The following is a 26,177-nucleotide window of genomic DNA, read 5'->3' on the forward strand; positions in this document are numbered from 1 at the left end:
GGAGGCTGGGAGAAGGAAACAGTGCCCAGGCTGGAAGGAAGAACACCTTGCAGGAGTCAGGAAGACTGAAATGAAAGGACATGTGTGTTCCCCTGGTAAAAGACGTGGCACAGGGCACAAGTCGGAGTGGCTCCAAGCATGCAGTCGTTCTGTGAGGGCCGACTTCTCCAAACTGAGATCCTGAAAGTCCCCCGTAGGACCGGACAAGGGCAAACAGGAAGGCAGAGCAACTACCATCGTGATTTTCATAACGATGTCCTGGAGTCATCAAGAGAAATTCCACTAAGTTTAGGAAGGCACAAAAATTTCTTGGTGTGGAAAGGTATGAATTATATACAACGCAGGGGGGAAAAACATAAGTGAAAAGGATGACCTTCGCCCCAAAGTATGTATATTGTTCTCCTATTATTGTTATTACATCACCTGGGAGAAGGACAAGAGGACAGACAACAACATGCTGGCATTGTTATCTCTGGAGTTTGGGGAGTTTTCATTTATATTCTCTATTTTGCAATTTTCTAAAAACAAACAGGTACCTCATGTGTAATAAAAGTGATAAAGAATAAGAGAAATTAATAATGTTAGCAATGCATTTTTAATATTTCCATGTACAGAATTAAAACTTTTTTAAAACCTGCAGCAGAAGTACTGGTTATCTGATGTGATTCATGCCTCTAGGAACCACAGACCTGTAGCTGAGATTTTCCTTTACCTATGAAATGAGACCCTCAGTCTAAACCATTGCTGACAGAAACTTTCTATACTGCTACCTCCTGCAATATTTTAGCTTATACTCATAAAGAAAATGTTAAATTCCCTTTGATCAGTAGATCAAAGACCTCCAGTTAGATCAACCCAATGGTGTGAGCTTTACAGCATCAAGAGCTATATCTTTGACCACTTTTGTCTTCACCAACAGAGTAAAGAAATCAGCACTGTTGACAGAAGCCGCTCAGGGGTATTTATTATTTGACCAGAACCAGAAGGGTTACGTGAAGGTGACACAAAAGTTACGTGAAGGTGACAGAGAAAGGGTTACGTGAAGGTGACAGAAGAAGGGTTACGTGAAGGTGACACAAAGGTTACGTGAAGGTGATACAAAGGTTACGTGAAGGTGACAGAGGAAGGGTTACATGAAGGTGACAGAGGAAGGGTTACGTGAAGGTGACAGAGGAAAGGTTACGTGAAGGTGACACAAAGGTTACGTGAAGGTATCCACAGTCTCAAAACAAACTAGTGCTTAAGGTGCTGGAATCCAGCCAGGCTCGAAGTCTGATGGCTATGTCCACCTACCAAAGCCACAGTGTGTCCAAGGCGCTGGGAAAGTTGCACATGTTTTAAGTGGTCCCTGACTTAACAATGGTTCGACTTGTAATTGTTTGATTTACAATTTTTCAGCTTTACAATGGTGTAAAAGCAATACCCATTCTTAGAAACTGAATTTCAAATTTTGAATTTTGGTCTTTTGCTGGACTAGCGATATGCGGTGTGATCCTCTCTCATGAGAAAGAGGCTTGGCAGTAGCTGAGCTGCAGCACATAGTCAGCCCTGCGGTCCAGGGAGAACAACCCAAACTTCACAGCGTGCTGTGTTACCAGCGTTTTTCAGGTATCATGTTCTGAGCACGTTTAAGGTAGGCTAGGCTAAGCTATGAGGTTCAGTCGGTTAAGTGTACTAATGCATTTTCAACTTATGATATTTTCAACTTCTCTGGGCATAATTCCATTGTAAATCGAGGAGCATCTGTAGTCAGTTCTTTCTGCACCTGTGATGTGAGGACCCGAGGACTCTGAGCTTCAGTTTCCTCATCTATCAAAGCCCAGCTCTTAGCATTCCTGTTGCATGAGACCACCTAGAAATGCATCTTCAAGTTTTGCTGTTCTCTCTCACCCATTTCTGCAAGGGCAGCATGATTTAATTCTATCATCTTCTCCCAAAATGTTTAATTTGAATATGATAATTCCCCCTCCCTCAGATAATGGTCTTAAAATAGGTGGTAAATAGCAAATCATTCAAACACAAGAAACTCAAAGATCTTTGATGCAAAGGCTCATTCAATAATCTAAAGCACTGCCCATTTACAGGTCAGGGAGTGGGCAATAAATCCAAACTGGGCCCAGTGGTTCTCGTTTGTTCCACTAACGTCTGGAGAAAGGAATTTTATTGGTTGTGGCTCATAAAATAATAGATGCTACATCCTTAGAAATACTTGCAATTGGTCAGATCAAATGCTCCAGGGCTTGGACCAGACTCCATGTCTGGGCTGTTTCCTTTATGCAATAGCAGTGACAGATTGTCATGTTATAAACCTTACATAGTTTTTTTTAACGTTTTAACAAAATGCACTGCAACTCAAAGTGTGCTCCTATTGGTGATTGTGTCTGAAGTAGATGTAAATGTAGGGTAACAAAGGAGTTGAAAACAGAAGAGTCAGTTGGAGTCTGCAGTTGATTTGTGAATACTTACCGAGATTAAAAAAAAATCTGCCATGTATATTGAGTATAAATTAAAATAACCAATACCCAAATAACTACGAGTGTGTTTCCAACCCGGGGCTTAGGAACAGCCTTGCTTGTTTGTGCCTCAAGTCTTTTGCACTTGCCGTCCCCCTCCGCACAGCACTAGTCCAGCTGGTTATGTGGCTGGCTTCCCCTCCTCTCTTAACTCTTGTCTCAGATCGCACCTTCTCAGAGCGATCTCTCCAGACCATGCTATCTAAAGTGGGTTCCCTCTGCACCCACCCACCCTCTATCACCTTTTCCTGTTTTAGTTTCTTCCTCCACTTCACACTGCCTAAAATTATCTTGTCTGTTCCTTACCCATTGACTCTCTGTCTCCCCAGTAGACCGCAGGCACCTTGTCCTCCCCATCAATACTTGCTGTATCCCCAGTCCCTAGAACAGTGCCAGGCATGTGACAGACACTCAGTAAATACTTGCTGAATAAACGATTTCACTTAGTTTCCCCTTTGTCTCAGCATCTATGTTTCTGCCCTGTGGACCATACTTACGCAAGATCCCTACCATATATTAGTTATATCGCCATAAACACAGAATGGGAGCAAACTATATAGGTCGGGTGATTCAGAACACTTTTGGAAGCTGTGCATTCTGTAAACAAATCCTTGTAAGTGAAGGGATGAATTCTGATCAGATAGTAATACCTGAGTGTTTCTGAAAGCCAGAATTTAGATGTTATCTGCATATATATATCATTTATAACTTACCTACTTCCAAAAACTATCTGAAAGGGCTTATGCTCAAAAACATATAATAGTTATAAGCAGAGTCAATAAAACAAACACCCAAATCCATGCAGAGTAAAAGGAAAAGAAGACACCAAATGCCTAGGCTAATGCTGTTTTTACAACTGCTCATTAAATTTAACTCTGGATGTCTTTAAGGTGATGATAGAAAAGGAAGCAATGGGTTCTGTAAATCTCAAGTCTTTGCAATGGGAAGAGTATGGTATGTCTTTCATGTATTCATTCAACAAACACACTTTGCTTGCCTAACAACTAGGAGTGGAGGGAGGAAGAGGAATGAGACACGTCTCTGCTCTTGAGTTGCTCATGGTCCTAGGGGAAGGGAAGAGGGTTAGACATGCCTATAATTAATTGTAATATGATAATTATTATATTAAAATCACATACTGAGTGCTATGGGAATAACAGGAAGGAACCATTCTTTCTGCCTGGAGTGGGCTGTGTTGGCTTTGGGTTGGGAAGGAGCTCACCAGTAAGACAAAAGGGCATTCACAGGGGAAGCTAAGTGTTTTGGTTAGAGGCTTGGAGGTGTATGAGCATGTCGGGTTCTAGGAGGAGCAAGTTATTCAGAGTGGCAAGAGCATAAAGAACACGGTGATGATCGGATAATAGATGTTTGTTGAGGATTTACTATGTGCCTGGGCATTGAACTTCAGACAGACGCCAAAAGGTGAATGCTTTTATCACTCTCCATTGACACTGGAGGAAACTGAGGCTTAGGGAGGCTGGGTAAATACTTGCTGGTGGACACTGTGAGGCACCCCGAGGCCCCTTTCAATGGGAGTGGTGCTGAGGACGTGTTGCTCCCGCTGTCTGAGTGCTCCTGTCACACAACCTTCAGCTGTCAATAGCCTCAGTTGCAGCGAAATTTGTCATCCAAAGCCTCAGCCAAGGCCAGACCCCTTTCCAAGAAGTCGTGCATCCAACAACCTACTGCTGTGGGGGTTTCAAGGCCCAACTCTGCCACTCTTATGGACTGTTCTAGCTCTAAAGCTTCCCCCACGGGGTTGGCAGGGACCTCTGCCCGAGTCGCAGCTCACTTCTCCTCTGCTCACTCCTGCTTCTAGAGCCCCCACCCCTGTCCTCCCTCAGGGGTCAACCCCAAAGGCAGTCCTTCATTAACAGCCTACTGGCTAAGCTGTCAGAGTCTGCGTCTGGTCAAACCCACCTGTAACTCAGTCAGGGTGAGGGGGTGGCAAAGGCTCATTTAGAGCCCAGGCAATAAGACTGCAGAGATTTTAGTCTTGCTGTAACCCCTGAGATGGAGTAAAGATGAGGCTGGAATGATAAATTTGGGCCAGACTGTGAAGGCCCTTTTGTGTCATCCCAAAGAGGTGAGATGTTACTGTGCATCCAAGAGAGAACCAGCAGGGATTTTAAATGAGAGGATGACATCAGCCAACGTTTTCGGACAGTCACTCTGGCAACAGCGCAGGGACTGGGCTCTAAGGAGAAAGGTCACCTTCGCTCCATAATGGTCAGGGTTGCGTCAGAATCCCTCCTGAATGTATTTGCAAGCCCCTCTTTAACTTTATGAAAATAATGCAAAGGAGAGCAAGAATAAGCTTGATGAGAGAGAGGTGGGCTACAGCGCTGAGCACGCATCTGTCCTTAAACCTTAGCTAGATGGTTGACTTCCAGTCTGTTTTCAACAGGAAGAGGCCTTTGAATACATGACCCACGGGCCAGTAGGGAGGTGACTGTGATACTGAGTGCTGTGCTCCCCCTGCTTCTCCCCTTCTATTGCACTCATGACATCAGCCTCGAAGGTGGAGCAGAAGCAGTCTGAGCACCAACTGTTCAGAGGAGCTGTGTACCAGTTGGGAACACGAGCTGCCCAGGACCCGTTGTACCGAGAGACCCTGTGGCAGGTTGAGCCCACATGGGCACCTCTTGCCGGGGGTACAGGAAGCCAGTTACTGAACCGACTCATCTCCAAGAACCTGGGGTCACCCAGTGGCCAGTCCTGCCTGTCTCTCCACAGTGGTTGTCTCCGTGCGAAGGTGCTCATTTATAACCTTTATTTTACTGTCCATCTTTCCATCTTTGAAGATATGACCTAATGGCAGAACTCATAGAAACCTGACATTTGTTTCACAGTTGACGTAGCTGATAGTATGTACTTTCTATAATTCTAGTATGTCTCTAGCAAGTGCATTTTTCCTCTTTAAAAAACAGACGATTGCGGGGCGGCCAGGCCGGTTAGCTCAGTTGGTTAGAGCAGGATGCTAATAACACCAAGGTTGTCAGTTCAATCCCCACATGGGCCACCACTGTGAATTGTGCCCTCCTAAAAAAAAAAGAAAGAAAAAGAAAAAGGATTGCATTGAAATGCTGGCATAAGGCTGGTATGTTGGGAACACATTGTATCGATATGAACCTCCATAAGGTGGAGGGTCCAGGCCTCCAAACAACAGAACTGACCACCTGGGTGCGGTTGTTTCACTTTTTCCATTTAGATAGGAGAGAATTTCTGCCAAAAGCAGTTGTCTCGCTTGATACAATTGCTCGTAGGCCACCATGGTGATAGTCATTAAGCATCATGCGTCAGTCACACATTGATAGAGTCCTTTGAATGTCAGGCACTGAGCTACATGTAGAAGTTACAGAATTCATCTAAGATTCAGCTGCTGCCCCTGAGTGCACGTATCTAGCATATTCATCTGATTTCTAAGACTGCTCCTGGTTCATAGGAGGAAAGCCAGGACTTTCACATCAAGAGCCATCAGCTCATCCATCTAAAGCCACTCGTATAATTTACTCATAAAATAAAAATAAAGGGACACCAGAAGCAGTTATTCCTAGGAAATTATAATACCTCAGGTGATGAACCTTCAAGAAAGGACCAGAGTGGATGCTTTTCAACCTTAATATAAAAAAGAATGGAGAGGCCTTTAGGTGAAAGCAAGGATTTACTGTGTGTCAGTTTTCACAGCACAGTGTTTCACTGTTCTGTGCAGAGCTTACATGGAACACATGACCACCCCAGGAACAGAGGCCGGAACTTCCGTAGGAGTCCTCACAGACCCCCCAATCAATAAAAGTCATCTCCTTGTCTCTATTGTTTGAATGTCCTATTGGTATCCTTGTTTGATCATCAAAATGATTCTTAAACAAAAAATGTTGGCTGTGGAATGACTCTTAATGGTGAATTGAATTCCCTGAGTAAAGCCCTTATTTTGCTGCCAAGTTCATCTTCTATCTATCCTGTTAAATTAATGGCTAGTACATTAACCCCGTTTTATATTTGAAATTACCTCTACTTGAGATAATGTATTTTATAACGTGTTCCATGATTACTATTTGAATACTGGGTAACAAAGTTCATGAGAGGGAAATGCATTAAAAAATGTTTAGAAAAATTATAGGATTGTTTCAAAATTTATCTGAAATGAAATGCAATTTTCACTGCATTTCCTGATTTTATTTACCATAGTTTTGTTGTTTTACGCCAGCAATTTATAGATATCTGTATACATCAGCATATTGACTTCTCCCCGCCCTTCTGGAGAAGATTTTTGTCACAGAGAACTCTATCTGAAGTGGTTACTAATATTATATTAGTAACAATGGCTGTAAGAAAGAAAAATAGTGTCATTCGTTTTCCGCAATATACAAGTCACTATACCATATCACTTTTCTACACACATATGTGAAAATTAAGGAAAAAGACTATAGCACATGATTATATAATGTTTTAAATAAATTTATTTCCCAGAACAATAATTTTACACATTTTAGTTTTATTCGGACATGCTTCAAAACAACCTTGTCAATGACAAGTTCTAAAACATAAAATTGATTTATTTTAAAACTAGGCTTTTAATTGTAAGATTCAATTACAATTGACAGTAACTATATTTTGTGTTAAGGAAACTGGTTTGTTTGTTTGTTGTTGTTGTTGTTGTTGTTGTTTGGGGGGGCGGACTTTGGGTACAGCCAAACCAACATCTTTGAGTAATTTGCCTTTATTGTAATTGTGAGGTAAAGCAACTGATGTATAGGTGCAAATAAATTTAGACCCCAATATTTCTAAGGTTAAAAGAAAATGTTGTGGTTACAGAAACTAAGGAAAAATAGAAGACCATATGTAAATTTGTAAATTTGCTTCTTAGTACCAAAAAAAATTTTTTTTTTCTTAACTGTATTCTCCTAAATATATGAAAACATGTGTTTTTTGGTTTTGTTAACATTGAGGTTTTAAAAAACAAAATGAAAGCCTTAGTGGATATTTGTTGTCCCTCTGTTTAGCAATTTCTACTTGGGCACATACAATAGAAAATAATAGAGTAGTATTCTCAGTCTACAATTAAACAAATCAGTCACAGATCAAGTTAGAAACCTATAGCCTTTAAAACAGACACACGTGGACACACATGGCCCTATTCCAAATCCCAATATACCAGTACAGAGAAATATCTTTCAGTTTTCCCTTCTTAATGGTGTCTTCTCTAACAGGTGCTTGATTTCCATTCTATTCCGAACTCTTCCGTTTCTGGGATGTACAAGGTGCTATCTCTGGTGGTAATAATGAAAACACCATCAGACAACATCCTGCTCATTTAATGGTGATATTTCACCTAATAGTAATGGAGAAATAGTACCATCGTGCTTACTTTATGCTAATACAGATGTATAGGTGAATTTTCCAGGATTCTCTTTAAATCAATAAATCTTATCTAAACCAATTTGCATGAACATTAACAAAAGCACCAGAGGAAATTTTGTTCAAGCCTAGATGGTTTGTGGAGCACATAAGTTTGGAATATAAAGTCCTTCCTTCAGATATAGTTGATGAGACTAGCCACGGTGGATTACAAGCTTATTGCATTAGCCCATTTGTTAAATCTGTGGATAACAAACCAATATATCATCGAACTTTTCTCAGAGTGCACAACATAGAACACAAGCTAGTGTTACATGCAAAAGGGACACTATGATTAGATGTTTTGGGGAAATGCAGAGTTTAACAAGCTGAACAGCTTTCCTTGCCTGTGGACAACTTCCAGAAGCTTTCACACACCAAGATGTATTGTAAATCAACGAGAGGTGAATACTTCATGTGGTGTTTTCTGAACCTTTTATTCCAGATCAAATCCCAGGACCAGAGTTCCACTGAACACACTTTGGGAATTGCTATAATTTTCAACCGTTCCACCAAAATACCATTGCTTGCTAGCATGTAGAGCTACAAGCTAAAAATAGATTGTTCTAAAGACATTATGAACTTCTAATTTATTGTGATAAATTCTTAGAAATTACATTTCCCTTTGATACTTGATGCCTCTTTTTTTGAAGTATTTTTTAATTTTATTTTTCGATCACAGTTGACATACATTATATTAGTTTCAGATACACAGCATAGTGATTAGACATTTATATGCCTTATGACGTTATCACCCCAGAAGTTCATTAAAAATCTATTTTAGGGGGCGACTGGATGGCTCCGTTGGTTAGAGCACGAGTTCTGAACAACAGGGTTGCTGGTTCGATTCCCACATGGGCCAGTGAGCTGTGCCCTCCACAACTAGATTGAAGACAATAAGCTACTGCTGAGCTTCCGGTGGGGTGGCCGATGGCTCAGTTGGTTAGAGCGTGAGCTCTCAACAATGTTGCCAGTTCAATTCCCACATGGAATGGTGGGCTCTGCCCCCTGCGACTAAGATTGAAAACGGCAACTGGACTTGGAGCTGAGCTGCGCCCTCCACAACTAGATTGAAGGACAACGACTTAGAGCTGATGGGCCCTGGAGAAACACACTGTTCCCCAATATTCCCCAATAAAAAAAAATGTTTTTAATCTATTTTAGATTTCAAATTCTATTGCTGTTCCCTATGACAGAACACTGTAACAGCTCTGCTCATGTTGGAAAGGTTATAGCCCCTCTCCGCCCAGGAAGGTCAGGGACTTTGCTTCTGGAAGCTAGCTGGAAGTCAGGGGACAGCACAGTCATTAGAAACTGGCTCTTAGCCCAACCTAAATAAACATTTACTTCCAGCCTTATTCCCCACTTGCTAAAGCAGATTTAGGAAACATTTTTAACATCTTTATTTAGTAACTCTTACAGGAATAGAACTTGAAAAATTATAGCACTGTTCCAAATTTATTGCATCATCACAGAATTTTACTCTTTGACAAAGGCTTGGAGATCATCTGGTTCAAGGCTCTTAGGCTTTCGTTAGCATCAGCATCACCAAGCAGCTATGAAGACCCAGATGCTGCTCCCACCCCACAAGTTCTGATTCGGCAGGTCTGGGGTGGAGGCCAAGAAAGAGGTGAGGCTGGCATTGCCTCAGGGCCCCACACTGAGAACTTCTGGGGTGAAAGGCACTTTCTTCCAGCATACTCCAGAGCACCTAAGCATTTCCGGAGCTGGCCTTCAACCCAAACCCCGCAGAGCTGTCAGGGAAGGGAGGAAATCATGATTTCTCCAGGCCTCAGGGCAGCGTGAGGGATGATGGGTTGATAGACCTCCACGCTCATCAGGGCCACTCATCAAGGAAAGCTAACTCAGTAACACAGGACCCTAAAACGGCTGTGGCTTTTCTGTCCATCGAGGACCATTTCTGAGAACGACTGATCTAGTTCAAGCTTCTCATTTTGCAGAAGGAAATGTTGGCTCAGGCAGGGCGGAATGGTGTGCCCCGTTAGCTGCTGACTCAGGAAGAGAACCCAGGTGCCATTTTCCACTGATTTCACATTTCCTCCTCCGTCACCAGTTACCTAGTTTCTGCCTATAAATGCACAGCCAGTATCTTCTCAATAGCTATCAGTATTGGCCAAAAAAATGTAAACAGATTTTCCTCTTTGCTGATTGGGTAGATTAGTTTCTTCAGTCAGCGACTTTCTACTGTCGTCTGCCTAAATGGGGAAAATTCCGACACAGCCTCGCTCTTGCTCTTGGTGAGATTAAGCTTTATGTTTTTTAACCTATGTTCAGTTTTATTAATGGAAACGTCCCAAACGATCTATACAACAACTTTTTATATTTTCTTGGCTTACGGCTCCTACAGGTAGTGGTTCTTACTGTTAGTTTAATGTTTTTAGAACAACCTATAACCAATATATTTTGTGAGCACAGAAGGATTTTATTTACCTCTGAGCATTCTGGTCATGTTTTTTGCTTTCTCTTTCATGTATTTATCCTCCTCTTTCTAAAGAGTCGTATTTTCTCTAGTAATTTGGACCATTTGTTTTTCCTAATGGTAAAGTTCTCTTCCGGGCATCTGATATGGGTAAGGCTGCTGTTGAAAAGACCTCTGTACTCTTTACAATGAAGGAACTATCATAGGTGTTAACCCCAGGCTGCATATGGGCACCTACTTAAAGATGGGTGTGATGTGACCAGAAATGGCATTTTCTTCCCTCTGTATTCTAAATGGTAAATCTGATCCTTACTGTGAATTCAGAAAAGTAGATGCTCAAAAGTTCAATTGCATGCCAACAATAAACAGGTTGATTTCTGCTGGTCCTTGGGAAAAATATAATGCATGACCCAAACGTAGTATTGTTTTGTGGGAAGAATAGCATATCTTCTGACTAGCTTTCTTCTACAACAGCTGTTCAGTGAATACATTTTATGAGGCAAGCAAGCGATTATGCATAACAATAAAATTCAGTAACAGCTTATATAGGCTTTCCATTTGCCCATGAGTGGATAAAACCAAGATATTATGCATAACATTTTCTACAAGCATATTTTAATAACCAGTGTGGTTATTGGGGTGGAAGGAAGAAAACGTATATGTTTTGTTCTTTATAAGTGATAAAGTGACCAGATTGGACTTATGAAAAGTTTCTTGCATTTCAATGCTGAAATTAGTATCTATAGAAAACATACATTCAGGAGTACTTGTAAAATAGCCCTCATGTAAATAAAAGACTTCCATCTTCTCTGGGTAGATTCTCAAGAGACTTGAAATCTTATATAAACTAATACAACCCTTATAATTAATTTATATCATAATTTATAAAAATTCACAGCTCAGTCTTCATATGTGGATATAGCCATCGATGCAATGGTGGCCCTTCATAATCCAGCTTTGTAATTGTAAAAGAGAACATTTTGTATTTTAAAAGATGATGGTTTTGTTTTTATTACTCAAAATTCAATTATTAATTTTTGGTCAGTCAGCAGTTTAGATTTCCCTTTAACAAAATAAACAAAAGTAATTTATGACTTGCTGACTATCAATTAGTGTTGTTTCCCAAGCTGCAGAGCTGTTAAGGCTATCTCCATAATCTTGCAAAAGGCTATAAATATTTAGGTGCTTTCATAACAACAGCTTACAGGGGAAATTGCTCAGGAGACTCTGTACCATATGAACACATGCACGCCATCCATACACATATTTTTCCACCCTTTTCTCTGGCTTCAGAGCACAGCTCAGAGTTTTCCTGCCCTAACTGTGCTCTGAGCATTCAGCTCATACCAGACATGCTCGTTTTCCCCCCATGTTGAAGTTAGTCTTTCTTCAGCTCTAACTGCCTGCTTAGTAGATCTATCGTTTATTCAGCTTTGAGCTCAGTTGAGCTCATGAAGCTTCCCTGGCACCCCTCTTCTTCCCTCATTGAGCTAGCCGGTTCCCCAATGTTCCCGTGGCTCACTGAGCCCAACTCTACCGCGGTTCATCCCCATTGGCTGGTAATTTATCTGTCTCTGTATCTGTCCTCACACTCCCTGGAAGCATTTTGAGGATGAGAATGTCTGTTCCTGGCATATAGTTGATGCTCAATATTTGCTGAATCAGTGAACGATGAACTAGCTGTACTTCCGCCCGCAGAGGCAGCCAAGCCACACCCTTCTCCTGACGGGCAGCCTTCTGCCTCCGTCTTTGCTGCGCGGCCTCCTGCCCTCCTTAGCCTCCAGTCAGACCGACCTCCACCCCAACCCCACTCCAACTCTGTCTCCAAAGTGACCGTTCTCAATTTCAGATCTAATCATGTCCCTCTGCCCTTGCCTGCAGAATGAAGGACAAGCCAGATAAAGTGACATACAAAGTCCTCCCTTCATAAGCTCATGCCTTACCTCCTCATCTGACACTTCCCTCCTTCCACTTCATGTTCCCAAAATATCCAAATGCCAGCCTAGTGGCTCACACCCACAAAAGGCTGTCTCTCACCTCTGTCTGTGACCACACCATTCCCAGTGGTTGCGAAGACTTTTCTCTCCCCTTCTCAGCTCCTCCCCACTCAACTCCTAACCATCCATTAAGGTTCAGTTCTTAGGCGGTCTGGCGGCCTGAGACCTGGTGACAGCCCCTCATCAGGCTCCCCCGCCCATTTCTTACAGCACCGGTTTCATGGGATGCAAATCAGCAGTTATCGATGAGACTGGAAGTGCCTCAAGGCAAGAGGCTCTTGCCTTACTGTGCCTTGTTCAGCTCTGTATCCCTGGGGCCTGGCTCAAAGCCTGCACCATGGTTATTGAGAAATAGCTAATGAACAGAATCTTCCTGAAGCTTCCTAGGACAGACCGTATTTTGTCTTTCTTTGAGCCCCTCATCCTTTCTTGTCTTTCTTCTGCTCTCCATAGCAGTACTTTCCCTGCAGGGACTCAACAAGTGTTGGGGAACAACTTAAGTAAATTAGGCATGGGGGGGCCGGGGGAAGTGTGCTGTGTGTTCCCATGGCCCGGAACTAAAAGAATACCAACTGCTGCACCATGGCAGCAATTTATTTAAAAAAAAAAATTATATATATATAGCCTTTTTTTTCATCAGAGGAGTGCTCCCAATCACTTGTTTAAACTGGATGATAGAATAAAAAATACAGAAATATCAACAAATTCACCTAACTAATGTGCCATGACAACAGGCAATTGGTAAGAGTAGCACTATTGTATGTAAGTAAGAAAATAGCGTGAAACTCAATAAAAAGATAGATTTTCGGGTTATTAAATGGAGGACAAGACAGAAAAGGAAATGAGATGTGTAGACTTGTGGTAGTATAGTATTTGTCTACATATAACTTGGATGAAATCTGATTTAGAGTTGGTGTTTCCATGATGCTGACCTCTCTACTTCAAAATCAAATGTATCGGGTTAAGTTAAAAGCTATTTTTTTCCCTCAACTCTGGGCTTGACTATTTTTACCAGTAAATTTCAAACTAAAAGAGAAATGCCTCCCTTTGGAGAGCTTTCTTTAGTTTGCCACCAAATCATAGTGTGCAGGCCGGATTTGTTTATTTCCTTCCCGTTCTCCAAGGGCTCCCCATGTCCCCGGTGCACTGCTCATCGATCATCCTGCACTACCTGACCTGCGACCCCTGCAGGATCTACCTCTCTCTCCACTATACTTCTAGAACACTCTCTCAGATGTCCACATGTGCTCATAGATGCAATGATATCCAGGGCCTGTGACCTCTGAGTAGAGTCTCACTTGTGACCCTGTGTCCAGTGGCCCCCAGGAGCCCCTGAAGTCTCGCTACAATGGGGTTGTACAAAGAGAGAGCGTGCCCCTTCCCTCACTGATGTCACCCCATCACCTGGCCTCAGAGCAGCATTGCTTGTTCCCAGGGGCCCATAAGTCCATCCTTCTGCACCCGCCCTGCTGTCCTCATGAGCTTTGCTCTAGTCTGTGAGGCTGGGCTAGGGGTGTAGGTTCCATCGCCCAACTCCATCTCCAGCACCACAGCCCAAGGATAAAAATGGAAAGGCCCTCATTCACTGCCACATTATCCTTCAGCTCCCAAAACACATCAAACCTAGAGAGTAAGCCCTCTGCCCCACTCTATCCCCATTCAATTCCAGCCATGCAATTCTAGGGACGTCAGGGGGCTTTTGGTGCAAGATGCCCATGGACTCTCTGGATCTTCATCTTTAGATGCTGCCATTGTTGCGTTTTATATCCTGGAGTTTTTCCAACCAGTCGGAAAGACTGTTCAACGCCCCTTTTCACCTAGTGGGACTCTACCTGGGCAGCTGAAGGAAGGCTGGAAGTGCTGGTGCCGACTCACACGATGAATGGACACATCAGGACGGTGTCACTCATATCCTAGGCTTTTGCCAGTCAGTCCAGCATTGTGTGAGAGACTATAAAGTGTGGTGATGTATTTTTAAAAAGAAGAGTTTACACAAATTTGCCTCCAAAATTTTTACTCTCTTCTGTAAATATCGAAGGGTGAAACTCTCACCAAGGTCCCAAAGATAGAGATCTTTGACTCACTTCTTCATATGTTCATTCAACAAATGCTGATTGAGGGCCTACTGGGTGCCTGGCACTGTTGAAGGAGTTGAAGATACAGCAGTCCACCAAAATTTACATTCTAGAGAGAGGAATAAAGAGAATAAAACAAGTGAGTAATACATTATCAGATTCAAAGTGCTGTGAAATAAGTGAGAAGACTAAATGGAAAGTGGAAGGAAAAATTTTAAAAAGTCTATTATGGAAAGTTGCAAGCATATATAAAAGTAGAAAAAATAACACAGTTGACCTGTGTTGGCAGAAAGTTGGATGGTCCACATCTAGCGTGTTGCCGTCTCTACAGGGCAGTGGGCTGAGAGCAAGCAGCAAAGCTTGGCTTGGTATTCAAGCTCACAACGTGGATTCCTAACTGTGATGAGAGTGTTGTAACACATAATAACCATGAGACCGAGAGGGAAAGCCCAGTGGGAGAAAACACACGCCAAGTAGGTTGTTGAGGTGAATATGGCCACCCTTACAGCATTTGTCTGCTGGCCTTTCCTTGACCTTTTAAGAGAAGATGTGAGGGTAAGAAGTGGAAGTACTGATTTGGTTAAAAGACTCCCAAGGAACCAAGAAACACAGTTTTCACATATACGGCAAAAGAAAAGTAAAGACCTAATGTATGTGAATGAACTCAAGAAGCCACGTTTGTCCTCCTATTTCCAGACAGCCACTGCAAGTCACTTTGTACCTTAAACAAGGAGTGAATTGTGATGCATGCATTTATGAACATCCTCATTTAAAAACAAATTGCACCACGGTTTCAGGATTCTAAATTGAAAAGTTAGTAGCAAAAAGAGCTGCTCCAAAATCCATACTCTATAAAATCCACATAGCTCATGAGGAGAATGATAAAACCATAGATCATGGGCCTCTATGCTCCAAAAAAGGTTTCGAAGCTGCTGTATTCACGAGGCCCTCTTGGAATAAAGGTCTAAACAAAGGAATGTAATACCATAGCTATCATGTTGCCATATTTTTGTAAATAAGATTTATAATAACACAATAACATCACCGGCAAATCTTCATAAAAAGTATTGCGACTACTAATGCTCAGATTCAAGAAACCTGAATTCTTTACCAAGCTGTAGGATGTCCATCCTTCAGAGAAAGAGAAGATGGAGGAAGACTTAGAGAAAGACACCACTCCCTTATGTGGTGGCATCACCCCTTGGTGACAGTTACTTGATGTCATACATATGACATCACCTAAAAGTGAGACCTGAAGAGACTTTATCAAAGTTTTTCTTCTCGTTACCATTTGGTGTCCACAGATAACAAGGATGTGCACAAAGCACTGTAGATTTAGGAATTTATAGGATTTATTCTCATTATACCCAATATCCATCCAGGTTGACATGTGAAATAAACTGTTGCAAATCCTAAGGAAAATTGTTTTATAAATTTACCTGCATGCCTTCACTATCAAAAGATGCAAGCGTGAGATAGATTCGTTCACAACATTTTGGCATGAGGCAGGAATTAAACTCCAAAATGGGTGTTCTTATGAAAATTTAACACATGTTGTAAACTAAGTTTGAGGATAATGTACTAGAAACGTCTCTCTTGCTGGTCTGTCATCTACTGGCCCTGGCCTCAGAATCAAAACACCACTTTGTCTATAAATAATTAAATATGAGAGGTCCAAGACAAGCAGGTGAAAATCTTATTTTAAATACTTCTTTCTGATATCCTCCAATCTGAAATATTGTTAAAAAGCGTATTTGCCTTTTAATCATGAAACTCGCCCCATTCAAAATATCACTTAGCTAACATCTTCTTTCAAGCTACTCTTTTAAAAATAAGTACAGTAAAATTACAGAATACAGTTAAAATATAAAAATAGAGAATACAGTTACCTGGGTTCATATTATTTATGGAGTTGAGTTCTAATTCTGACAAACTGATTAGCTTGGCCTCCTCATGCCTAATAGAAACTGTGAGGACAATAGCTAGCATTTATTAAGAATATGATATATGTCAAGCATTGCTCTAAAACTTGTGCGTGTGGAATCTCACTTAATTCCCATCATGACTCTGTGAGTGTGCACCTGGAATAAGCACTATCTGTAAAATGGGTACTATTTTTACACCCGTTTTACCCATGAGAAACTGAGGCATGATTTACTTAGTCACAGCCAAGGCAGTATGATTTCAGAGCTTGCCCTCATCTGCCTGAATGGAGGGACAGGGTTCTGTGCAGTCTGGGGTCTTTCCTTACTGATACAAAACTATTTTTTAAAAATCATTCTGTTATTTTACCCTCTAAAATTTGAGGGGGTGGCTTAAGAAATTAGTGTTTCTATTAGTAGGTGTTTGGACTATCTGAGGATCCCAGAACTATAGCTTGATGTGTTCAAGGCCCAGATCCATTTGGGTGGAACATGAGAACTCTAGCCCTCTGCAAATCCTTGCTTTGAGAGCTGTCACATGTATCAAAAAGCACGCAGCAGAATTCAGCATGTATTTTAAGTTGGTCTGTTGAAAACACAAGTATGTAATGTAGTCAGTTGATTTGGGCTATCCTTTGTTAGTTAGGTACATTGGCAATGAAAGAACTGAAGGCATAAATTTGGCAGCAACTTCAAAATATCCAGTTGGTCCCAGAACGTTAGCATGCTCGTTATGTGCATTTATTGTGCCTGAGTACCCTGCTGTCCAAATCTACCCTGAGTCTCCAATCAAGAGGCAGTATTGATAGGAACACTGCTAATATGACATGACTAGGGACAATACAGAGTGACATGACCTGAGGTGATGAAGAGAACACGTGTGTGGTTTCCCCACCGTTCCCTGCCCCCTCCCTGCCACATAGGTTATGCATATTACATCCCTCCTTGGCAGTCACAGACAGAAAAGCCAAAAGATGACTATGAAGCTGCATCCATCAACAACCCAATGGTCCACTTGGAATGCTGTCAGCTTATAGATTGACTTGCACCCGCTGTCTGTATATACACTTTCTCACCTTTGGTTCTAGCGCTAGCTCCAGGGGCCATCAGGTGTTTCCCCAGAGCTCATACACCTTTCACAAAGACCTAGGGATGCAGGATAGGAAATAAAAGAGTTATCAAGTTGGCGTTTGCTCCAGTAAGAGGGAAAGGCAGCAAAAAAGGGAACAAATTGTGTTTCAACCTAGGACCAGGATGTAGAGAAAATAAACATTAAAAATATACAAAATCTGTACATTTGTGGTTGCTGAAGCAACCTTCCAGGGCGGTAGAAGGGGACCCATTCCTGGCCCCAAAACACAAAATCTCAGAGCCCACATTTCAGTATCTGCTTTGTTTTATATTCAGGACAATAGTTTATCCTTTATATGTAATGCCTGAATTTACAGCAAATCCATGGGACTATAGCTGAACGATAGATAAGTGTCCTAGATGTAGGAAATTGTCAATCTACACTAATATATTGTATACAGACAGTAATTCCATAATTTCATACGTGGATTTTTGATTGACCTAGATGTTAGAGAAATGTCTTACAATTTGTAAAAATATTTTCTCTTCATTAAAAGGGAATCGTCTATTTTCTTCAGAGAGCATTCTGTATACACTGTCTTAAATTTTTCACCCACAATTAATAGATAGAATTGTATACTCAATACTAAAACCAAACTGCACATCATTTAATCTTTCTTTGAGAATTAAGAATCTTATTTTGAGATCTCCCTGAAACTCAGGAATTTCATTATGACTTCAACTTGTGTTACATAAGAGAAATATAAACCTTGCAGCTGGCAGAGCACCTGAGAATAATGTACCCCTGCACAGTGTGTATCCTAGCAGTTTGGGAAGGATTCCTCAAGGGGTCTCCTCACTTTGGGAGTGAAAAATGAACACAATATGAACTCTTTCACTTTAGGGACTCAAACCAAATTCAAGGATTTTCCTCAGTATTACCATTACTTACCTTATACACACTATAAAAATATACTCAGAAAACCAAGACCAAGGGCAACCTAAATTTGAAATTCCATGGTGGTGATCTGGCATAAGACAGGGTTTCTCTTTAGGCCAATGAATGAGAATTTTTTTCTCCTTAGGAAAAAATCACTATTGTCTTTTAGGGGAGAGATAAAGGCTAAAGACACATAAAATAATGAGCTTAAAATGGATTTTCATTTCAAAAAAGTGCTGGGTCAATGGAATCACAGCAAAACTAGTTATGTGAAAATTGATTATAAATGAATAAAGAAACCAATAAGATAAGGATATCACATTAATGAAAAAAGAATTATTAAATTCTTGTCCTTTGTTATGTTCCTCTGACAATTAGTATTTCCTTCCTCATCAGATGATATAAATTCTAGGCAAATTTCCAAAGGAATTAAATAATAAAATATGTTTTAAGGGAAGAAGGAAAAGAAAGAGAGAGAGACTGAGATAAAGGATGGAGAAAGTAAAAGTAAAAACGAGGCATCTTTCAAAGAGCTTCCAGGACTTGAATTAAGTATGGCATTAATTCTTTTCCACCAAGTCTTAGTCTTGGCAGGTTCCTGCTAAAACGCAGGAATTTCATGGATGTGGGAACTGGTGATGGAAAATGCATTATTATACACAACAATTGTTGTACTTGAGAGGAACTATATGGAGAAAAAAATAACACCCTAGAATAAATACAAATGAAATTCATGTATCAAAACCAATACTGTGAAAATAGTTTAAATGTTTCTTGAATTTATATCTAGTCATTAACCTAAATGCAGATTTTAGTTCAAGCTACACTTCTGCCTCATGGTCAGAAGGCCTGAAAACCTGTGGTGTGGAAAATTGGCAGGATAAAGAATATTGAATTGGTCTCCATGGAAAAACAGATTTTGGCAGCCATAACCTCCTCCTTGAGTGCCCCCCCCCATCAAATTCTTCTATTTCAGTCTTGTCCCAGGAAAGAGACCAAGGGAGTGCCATATATTAGTTAAAACAGCAAACAGATATCATCCTGGCCATTCACCAAAAGACCTTTCTCATTGGCCTTGAATCTCACGGTCAGGATGAGGCCCCTCAAAAATGTTCCAACCCTAGACTCTGAGAGCACAGAGGTCAGAGGTTTTCATTTCTACTGACTGGTTTCCTTCCTCCTTGGAGAAAGGAGTGGAGTGAAGCCTCTGCCTTACCACATGACCCTAATGGAAACTGCAATGCACAAATAAAAACAGTCAATTCATTTGCAGAATTCCTTAAAATCTATTCCTCTCCTCCACTCTTACTCCCGTACTGCTTTAACCCCACATTCTGTCTGGTTACCTCAAAGAAAGTAGACATTCCGTCAGAGTTTTATTTAGTCTAGAGGACAAAAGCCAGGGACTTCTCCAAAATCATTTCTCCACTGGCCCACCTCACTCTCTCCTGGGGCTAGTCCTAAACCCAGGCTCCACGAAGCAGGCAACTTTGGTGGGGAATATTTTCCTTCTACCCTCATTTCCAACCTCCCCCAAACTACACAGCTTCAGAGGAATGTTCACTAGGCCCCCTCTGGTGGGTTCTCGGCCCTCTGCATGAGCCAGTTGAGGCAAGAACTTCCTCGCCCCAGAGAATGTTGCATGCGTGTGCTGTATCTGTGCCTCTCTCAGTGGTTTTACCCTCATCTTTTCTCTCTTTGCAGCTGGTTAATAATCCACTAGCAAGTCAGGCTGCAGCGGCTGCAGCAGCAGCCATGGGCTCCGTAGCAAGCTCACAGGCCCTTGGCAATGCCCTCTCCAGTCTTCAGGGGGTCACGGGTCAACTAGTAACTAATGCACAAGGACAGGTGAGTGGGAGATGGGAACAAGAGTGAATTTTTATGGCAGATGGAACTTGGAAAGGAAATGAATTTCTTTTGCATGACAGTGATATGTAACCGCATTCATTCGAGGCAAATAAATAATGTTTACTAGCAATGTCAAGAATAGGAGAAGGGTTGGGAGGTTTTTCTATATTTTAGAAGCAAGATTTTTTTTCTTTCCCCTAGAATGTCTAAGTTTTATTTTGTTTATATTTCTATATGGTGACTTCTGTTTTGACTTTAATTGAAGAAATTACTTTTCATTATGGGGTGTTCTCTTTTTTTTAAAAAAAAAGGTAAATTTTAAAAATAAAATTTCAGTTTTGCTTTATTTTTTTCATTCTTTTTAAACTTGGGTAATGGGGGAAACTGGTAAGTTCCCTTCCCTAATTGCTCTAAGATTTCTAAACTAGCCTTAATAAAGCCAATTTCTGAATGTGTGGGGAGGTGATGGGGAAGGACTGAAGAAGTCCTACAAAAAGCATCAGAGAGAAAGGGTAAGTTAGAGTGAAGCCCACTGCAAGTCAGGCGCACGAGCCCAGACTCTGGCTGGTTCTCAGGGAAGCTGGGCGGTCTCTTCATACCTGTAGGTTCACTTCAGTCTGCCAGGGCCAGCAAGTCTTCCTCCCGTCCTGGGAATTGAGCCCACACCCTTCACCGCTAAAGGGCCAGCACTGCAGTCACCAAGATACTGCTGGAGCTGCAGATAAGGATGGCTCCATCTTCAAGACCCCAATAAATGGAAAGGCTGCACGAAAAGCAAACAAGAGTTGAAGCTGATGGTATCGGGGTGCCCTCCATTCGAAGGCCTGATACAGAGCCCAGCCTCGGTGGCTAGGGCACCTCCATCTCAAATGTTGCTGTTACTAATGAATAAACACAAAGGAGGAAGAGCTGGCACCCTCTCCAAGATTTTTCCTCCCAAGTTATTTAGCCGGCAGTGAGTTTGTGCAGCCCTCCTTGGCCTGCTCTGTGGAGAACAGGAATTGCAATGTCTTGAACCCTGTTTTTATTTTACATAAAGAGTAAACACAGATGCATTATAAGCTAAACCATCTCCATCTATGTCCCAGGGAAAAAAAGCTGACCTTGTTATATTTCCTGGGCGGGTGCAGGATTGTCCCGTCAGAACCCCGAGGGCTGAACGATGGAGCTTGTCAAAGAATGGCCCCAAGTAATGAATCATCTTATCACAGGTGCACACCACACATATTAAAGGAGGGTTGTATGAACACCGTGCCCTCCACAGTCACCTTTCAATGTCGGCTTTAACCCTTGTTCCAATCCCTTTTCATCAAAGGATCATTTTATGCAGCCGGCTCTAAATGGAGGCTCTCAAAAGCCTATTAAGGTTTCTGGAGGGATCGGGTATTGGTGTGAAGGAAAAGTTGGTTATAATATCTATAACTCATTCTCAGATCAGGTCAGTCCTGGAAGCTATTTCCTGGAGTGGGGCCCAAAATAGAACACCCGGATTCATTCCTGCCAGGCCGCTGGCCCTTGAGATGTAAATGTTAAGAGTTCAAGATAGAAACCTTATCCACTGATGTGTATTTCCCTCTCACTTTTCTGTTCCAGTGTACAAGCAAAGGGCACCACTGTGCCCCACCACTTGAGAATTTGTGATGGAGAAAATGCTTCATTGTTTAGAAGGAATTATTAGTTCATTCTTTTGATAATTGAGTAGCTAATCATTTTGCCAGTTACAAACCCATGCCCTTCTCAAGGGCTAGATCTCCAACCTTTGCTTTGTTTGGCCTTTGCCCGCCCCCCTTCCCAGAGGCAGCTCTCCCAGCCCATAAGCACCCATAGGGAAAGGAGCTTCAAAGTAGAAGCTAATCTCCATATAGTGATTAAGTGTTGATTTTACTTAAATTTTTTTTATTTTACAAACTGTATTTTGATAATTGATTTGATATTGTACACAAATCTCCTAAAGTGAAAAAAAATTACATTTACAGAGAAATCAGTATTGCCCACTCGTGAAGTCTTGTCTGAGAGTTTTAGAAACGTGTCTAGTGGCATCATATCCCCTTCCTAGTGCCAGAAGAGACCAGGATACTCACAATTCCAAAGTAGACGAATTGGTCATATTCAAGCAGCACTATGCTTTGTGTTGTTGTTTTTTAATCTTTGTAATATAATCACAATTATCTTCCCAGAAAAAGGTGCGTGCCCTGCATCTATTGGCACAAAGATACTGGTTCGGGCCTTATGAAGTGGTCGAATTACACAAGAAAAGAAGGGCGAGAATGACTGTACCCAGCCCATTTTCAATTCCTTACAAATCTCCACAGAAAAGGCACAAAAAGAAAACTCTCAATATATTTGGAGATTCTTTCATTTGAGTTCTTGACATTAACTATTTTTCATATTTGAAAATTCACCTGGAAGTAATAACCTTAAAATCTAAATGTACATTTGAAAAGCATGTTTTACTCCATTGATAATTTGGTGAGGTAGGCATATAGAGAAGTCATCTCCACTGCTGGGAGTCTCTTGCCTACCTGGAAACCACGCTGTGCCAACCCAGTAGTTAAAGAGTCCTGACTGAATTTCGACCTGCCCAGGATTGGGTTTAGGCTCCACCTTTTTCTCATTGTGCGACTTCGGGGCAATGACTTACCCTTCCTAAAGGAGAGCCTCATCTTCAAAGTTCTAATGCAGCCTTTGTGAGGCAGCCTGGGCTACGGCTCGGGCTCATGCTTGCTGGGCAAGGCGTCCCAGGAGGCAGATGCCCTCCACCCCCACAGGGAGACATGCCTGCATCACCCAGTCAGGTTCCTGGCTCCTGGTTCCTGGCATTACACGCTCAACAGGAAGAAATCCCACTCCCTGGGACTTGCAGTTTTGTTCTTTTGTCTGGAATCTAACTATGTTTCCATTTAGTGGATCTCAGTAAATTTAAAGGGATGGGAAATCTCAATATATTTAAGGGTTTTTGTTTTCTGCTTTTTTTCCAACCAGTGTTATGAGCAAATATGGAGGAAAAACTTCAGTCACTTTTATACTTTTCTGATCCGGCCATTCATTTGCAGTTAATTCAGAAGTCAGACATTGTTCCAAAGAGTGATTCATTTTAACAGAAGTATTACCTTCTAAAGCCACAAAGTACATACCTTACCAAGGGATGTTAAGGCAATTTAAGATGTATCATATTCAACTTCACTCTGAGGTGGAAAGGTAGCAAGTTTCCTATTGGTAATTAGTGATCATGAAATTTATACTGACTATCACAGTGCTGAGAACTTTCTAGTTCCCTTTACTTACCAAATCAAGAACTCATGCAAGTGTGGGAGCTAGGCAGTGGGCAAGCTATAGACTTGTATGAATTACCAAGCAGCCAATAACTAGCTCTGTGACCTTAAGCAAATTACTTGAGCTCTCTGAACTTCAGTTTCACAATAAAATAAGGATAATAAAATCTAAATCCCTAGATGATGAAGATTAAATGAGATAATGTGTGGAAAAAGCCTACCATACTGCCTAAATACACAAAGACTCAATAAGTGGTTGCTATAATTATCATCATCATCACCACCATCATCATCATGGTTTAGAGTTTTGTCTAGCATTTTCTGGAAACCTATATTTGGTTTGGATATACAGCAAGAGGCAGTACAGTATACAGGCAAAAAAACATGGGCTTTGGAACCAGATGGCCATTCATCAGCTGTGAGACCTTTAGCAGTGGACTTACCCTCTCTGTGCCTCAGTTACTTCATCTGAAAAATGGGAATAATGGCATCGCTTCTAGGATGAAAGCACTAAGAATGGGGCAAGCACATAGTCATCAGTCAATAATGTTACCACTCAGTAAGTGCTATCTGTTGTTGTTAGTCAAGCTGCTATGTTGTTTTCAGTTCACAACTGTGCACACAGACCCACTATGTGTCTGAGGACTTTGAGAACGTGAGCATCTTAGTATTTTATTTATTTTAGGACTACGTTATTTTAGGGAAATTTCATCCTTACCCTGGATAGTTCAGGGTGAGTGTGTTTGTGTGTGTGAAAGAGAGTGTGTTGTGTGTGTGTGTGTGTGTGTGTGTGTGTTCATAACACTCATTCAGTGGGTATGTTCAGGATTTGGCAAGTAGATTTATCATCGATTTGTTCAGCTATAGAATTGGCTTCCCTAATGCCCTTGGCAATATCTCGTTATTGGCATTATTGCAGAAAAGTAAAAGCAAATGAAATTTTATTTTATCCTGGGGCTAAAGAAAGCATTTTACATTTTAACTGAAGCTCAGAATGTTTCCTGATGAAATTAGTTCTCAACCACTGTGAAATTTTCTTAAGTGGCAGCAAGTCAAGACAAAGACCCTCCCTTAGGTCTTTAAAGAGCCAGTCAAGTAAAACAACAAAAAAATCAACTAAACAACATTACATTTTTTAATATATAAAAAGAATGAAAAATTAAAAGGACTTACCCATCTAAGTTCCCCACGAATATACACACCATTTTATGAATAAACAATGGCTGAGCAGAGCTGGTTTGGCGAGGCGAAAGGATTTGCTGTAGGACAGGAGCTGCCTCCTAAAATGACCACAAGGTCGTGATTAAAGGAAAACAATATGCTGATGCTGACAGAAGCCTGTGCCCTGTGGCTTAGAGGATACACCCGTGGCTGTGCAAAACCATGCGTGGTGAGTTTCCTCTATTTAGCAGCTCTGGGTTGGAGAGGGGCAGATGGGGAGGCAGAACGCTCCTAGCACGACGTCTCTGCACTCCAACGCAAGGCCCTTCTAATATCATAACTTTCAAATGTGGTGAAAATAGACGTCTTAGAGTTGAAGAAACATGATGCTTACGTTGGGATGTTCCTCTGAATTATAACACTAGTAAGCTAAATAAACATCTCTAGACGGCCAACGGAGTAGCTAAGAGCATGGGCTTTGAAGGAAACAGGTCTGACTGGAACACATTTTTATCTTTGTGGTCTTGGATAAGTTATAGAACTGTTTCCTCATCAGTAAAACAGGAGTGACAAGACTTCTCACATACTTTTGTATGTGTAATAGCAGGAAAAGTGCTTAGCACAGTGCCTGAGATGTCTTAAGCATTTAATAAATTCTATTAATTTATCAATACATTAATGTTATAGCTATTCTTTTTAGGATTAAATAAAAAGCAATTGACTCTGAACTATGGGACAGTAATTCAACACATAATTTAAATAGAAAGATGAGAATCTTTTAGAGAAAAAAAGCACTACAAGATGATTAAGTTATAATCACGAAGATTATAACAAAGATTAAGTTATAACAAAGGTAAATCTCAGCCAGAGGATGAGATATGATGAATTTATTCAGTAAGTATCCATTGATCCCCTCTGTGGGTTTTACTAGATCTGTGTAGGAGAACTAACAAAACCATAGCTGCCCACATTTGTAAAAGTAACTTCAAACCCTTTTACAAAGGAGACAAAGTGTGTAACTTTGACAATGTGACTAGATCAAATGAAGTGCCGCAGGCATTTCCAGCTAAAGCCAATTGGTCAGGAATTTAGGGAGTTTCACATCTGCTCTTTCAAGGCATTTTTTTTATATTGAAATGTGTTAAATGTATAGAAAAAATATTTTTTTTCAAGAAATTAATACGAGACATCTTTGTTCAACCACCTAGATATTAACATTTTTCTATATAAGCTTCAGTTCTCTTGCTTTTTAAAAGAAATAAAACCTTACTGTTACAGCTTAGGCCTTAACACCCTCTTCTTCCATTCCTTTCCTTCCCTCCCTGGGGGTGATCACTATGATATAACTGATGATTCCTTTCATGCAAGTTTTGCATTTTTACTAAAAAAAAAAAAAATACTGATTTTTTTAAAGCTATAAAATCACATGTACAGAATATCATTTTAATACAAAAATAGAATATATTAAGACATTTAGCATAAATAAGAATCAAACACCTTTTGTTGAAAATTCAGCATAGATATCCAAAAAAATCAGAGAG

General features: G+C 41.0%; 1 protein-coding gene and 1 long non-coding RNA gene across 2 annotated transcripts in view; one reads left to right on the forward strand and one right to left on the reverse strand.

Moving 5' to 3' along the window:
- Positions 1-26,177, forward strand: part of POU6F2 (POU class 6 homeobox 2) — a 461,828-nt gene that overhangs the window by 393,884 nt on the left and 41,767 nt on the right. The window contains exon 6 of the mRNA XM_033088902.1: positions 20,060-20,203. Within this exon, the coding sequence (XP_032944793.1) occupies positions 20,060-20,203 (144 nt within the window). The remainder of the gene's footprint in view (positions 1-20,059; positions 20,204-26,177) is intronic.
- Positions 12,980-24,855, reverse strand: LOC117012544 (uncharacterized). Its single transcript, XR_004421181.1, has 4 exons — positions 24,649-24,855; positions 20,803-20,966; positions 17,421-17,490; positions 12,980-14,531 (listed from the first exon to the last, which is right to left on the reverse strand). It is a non-coding gene; the product is annotated as an uncharacterized LOC117012544 (long non-coding RNA).

The sequence above is a fragment of the Rhinolophus ferrumequinum genome, chromosome 20, assembly GCF_004115265.2.
Source record: "Rhinolophus ferrumequinum isolate MPI-CBG mRhiFer1 chromosome 20, mRhiFer1_v1.p, whole genome shotgun sequence".
Taxonomy (NCBI): Eukaryota; Metazoa; Chordata; class Mammalia; order Chiroptera; family Rhinolophidae; genus Rhinolophus; species Rhinolophus ferrumequinum.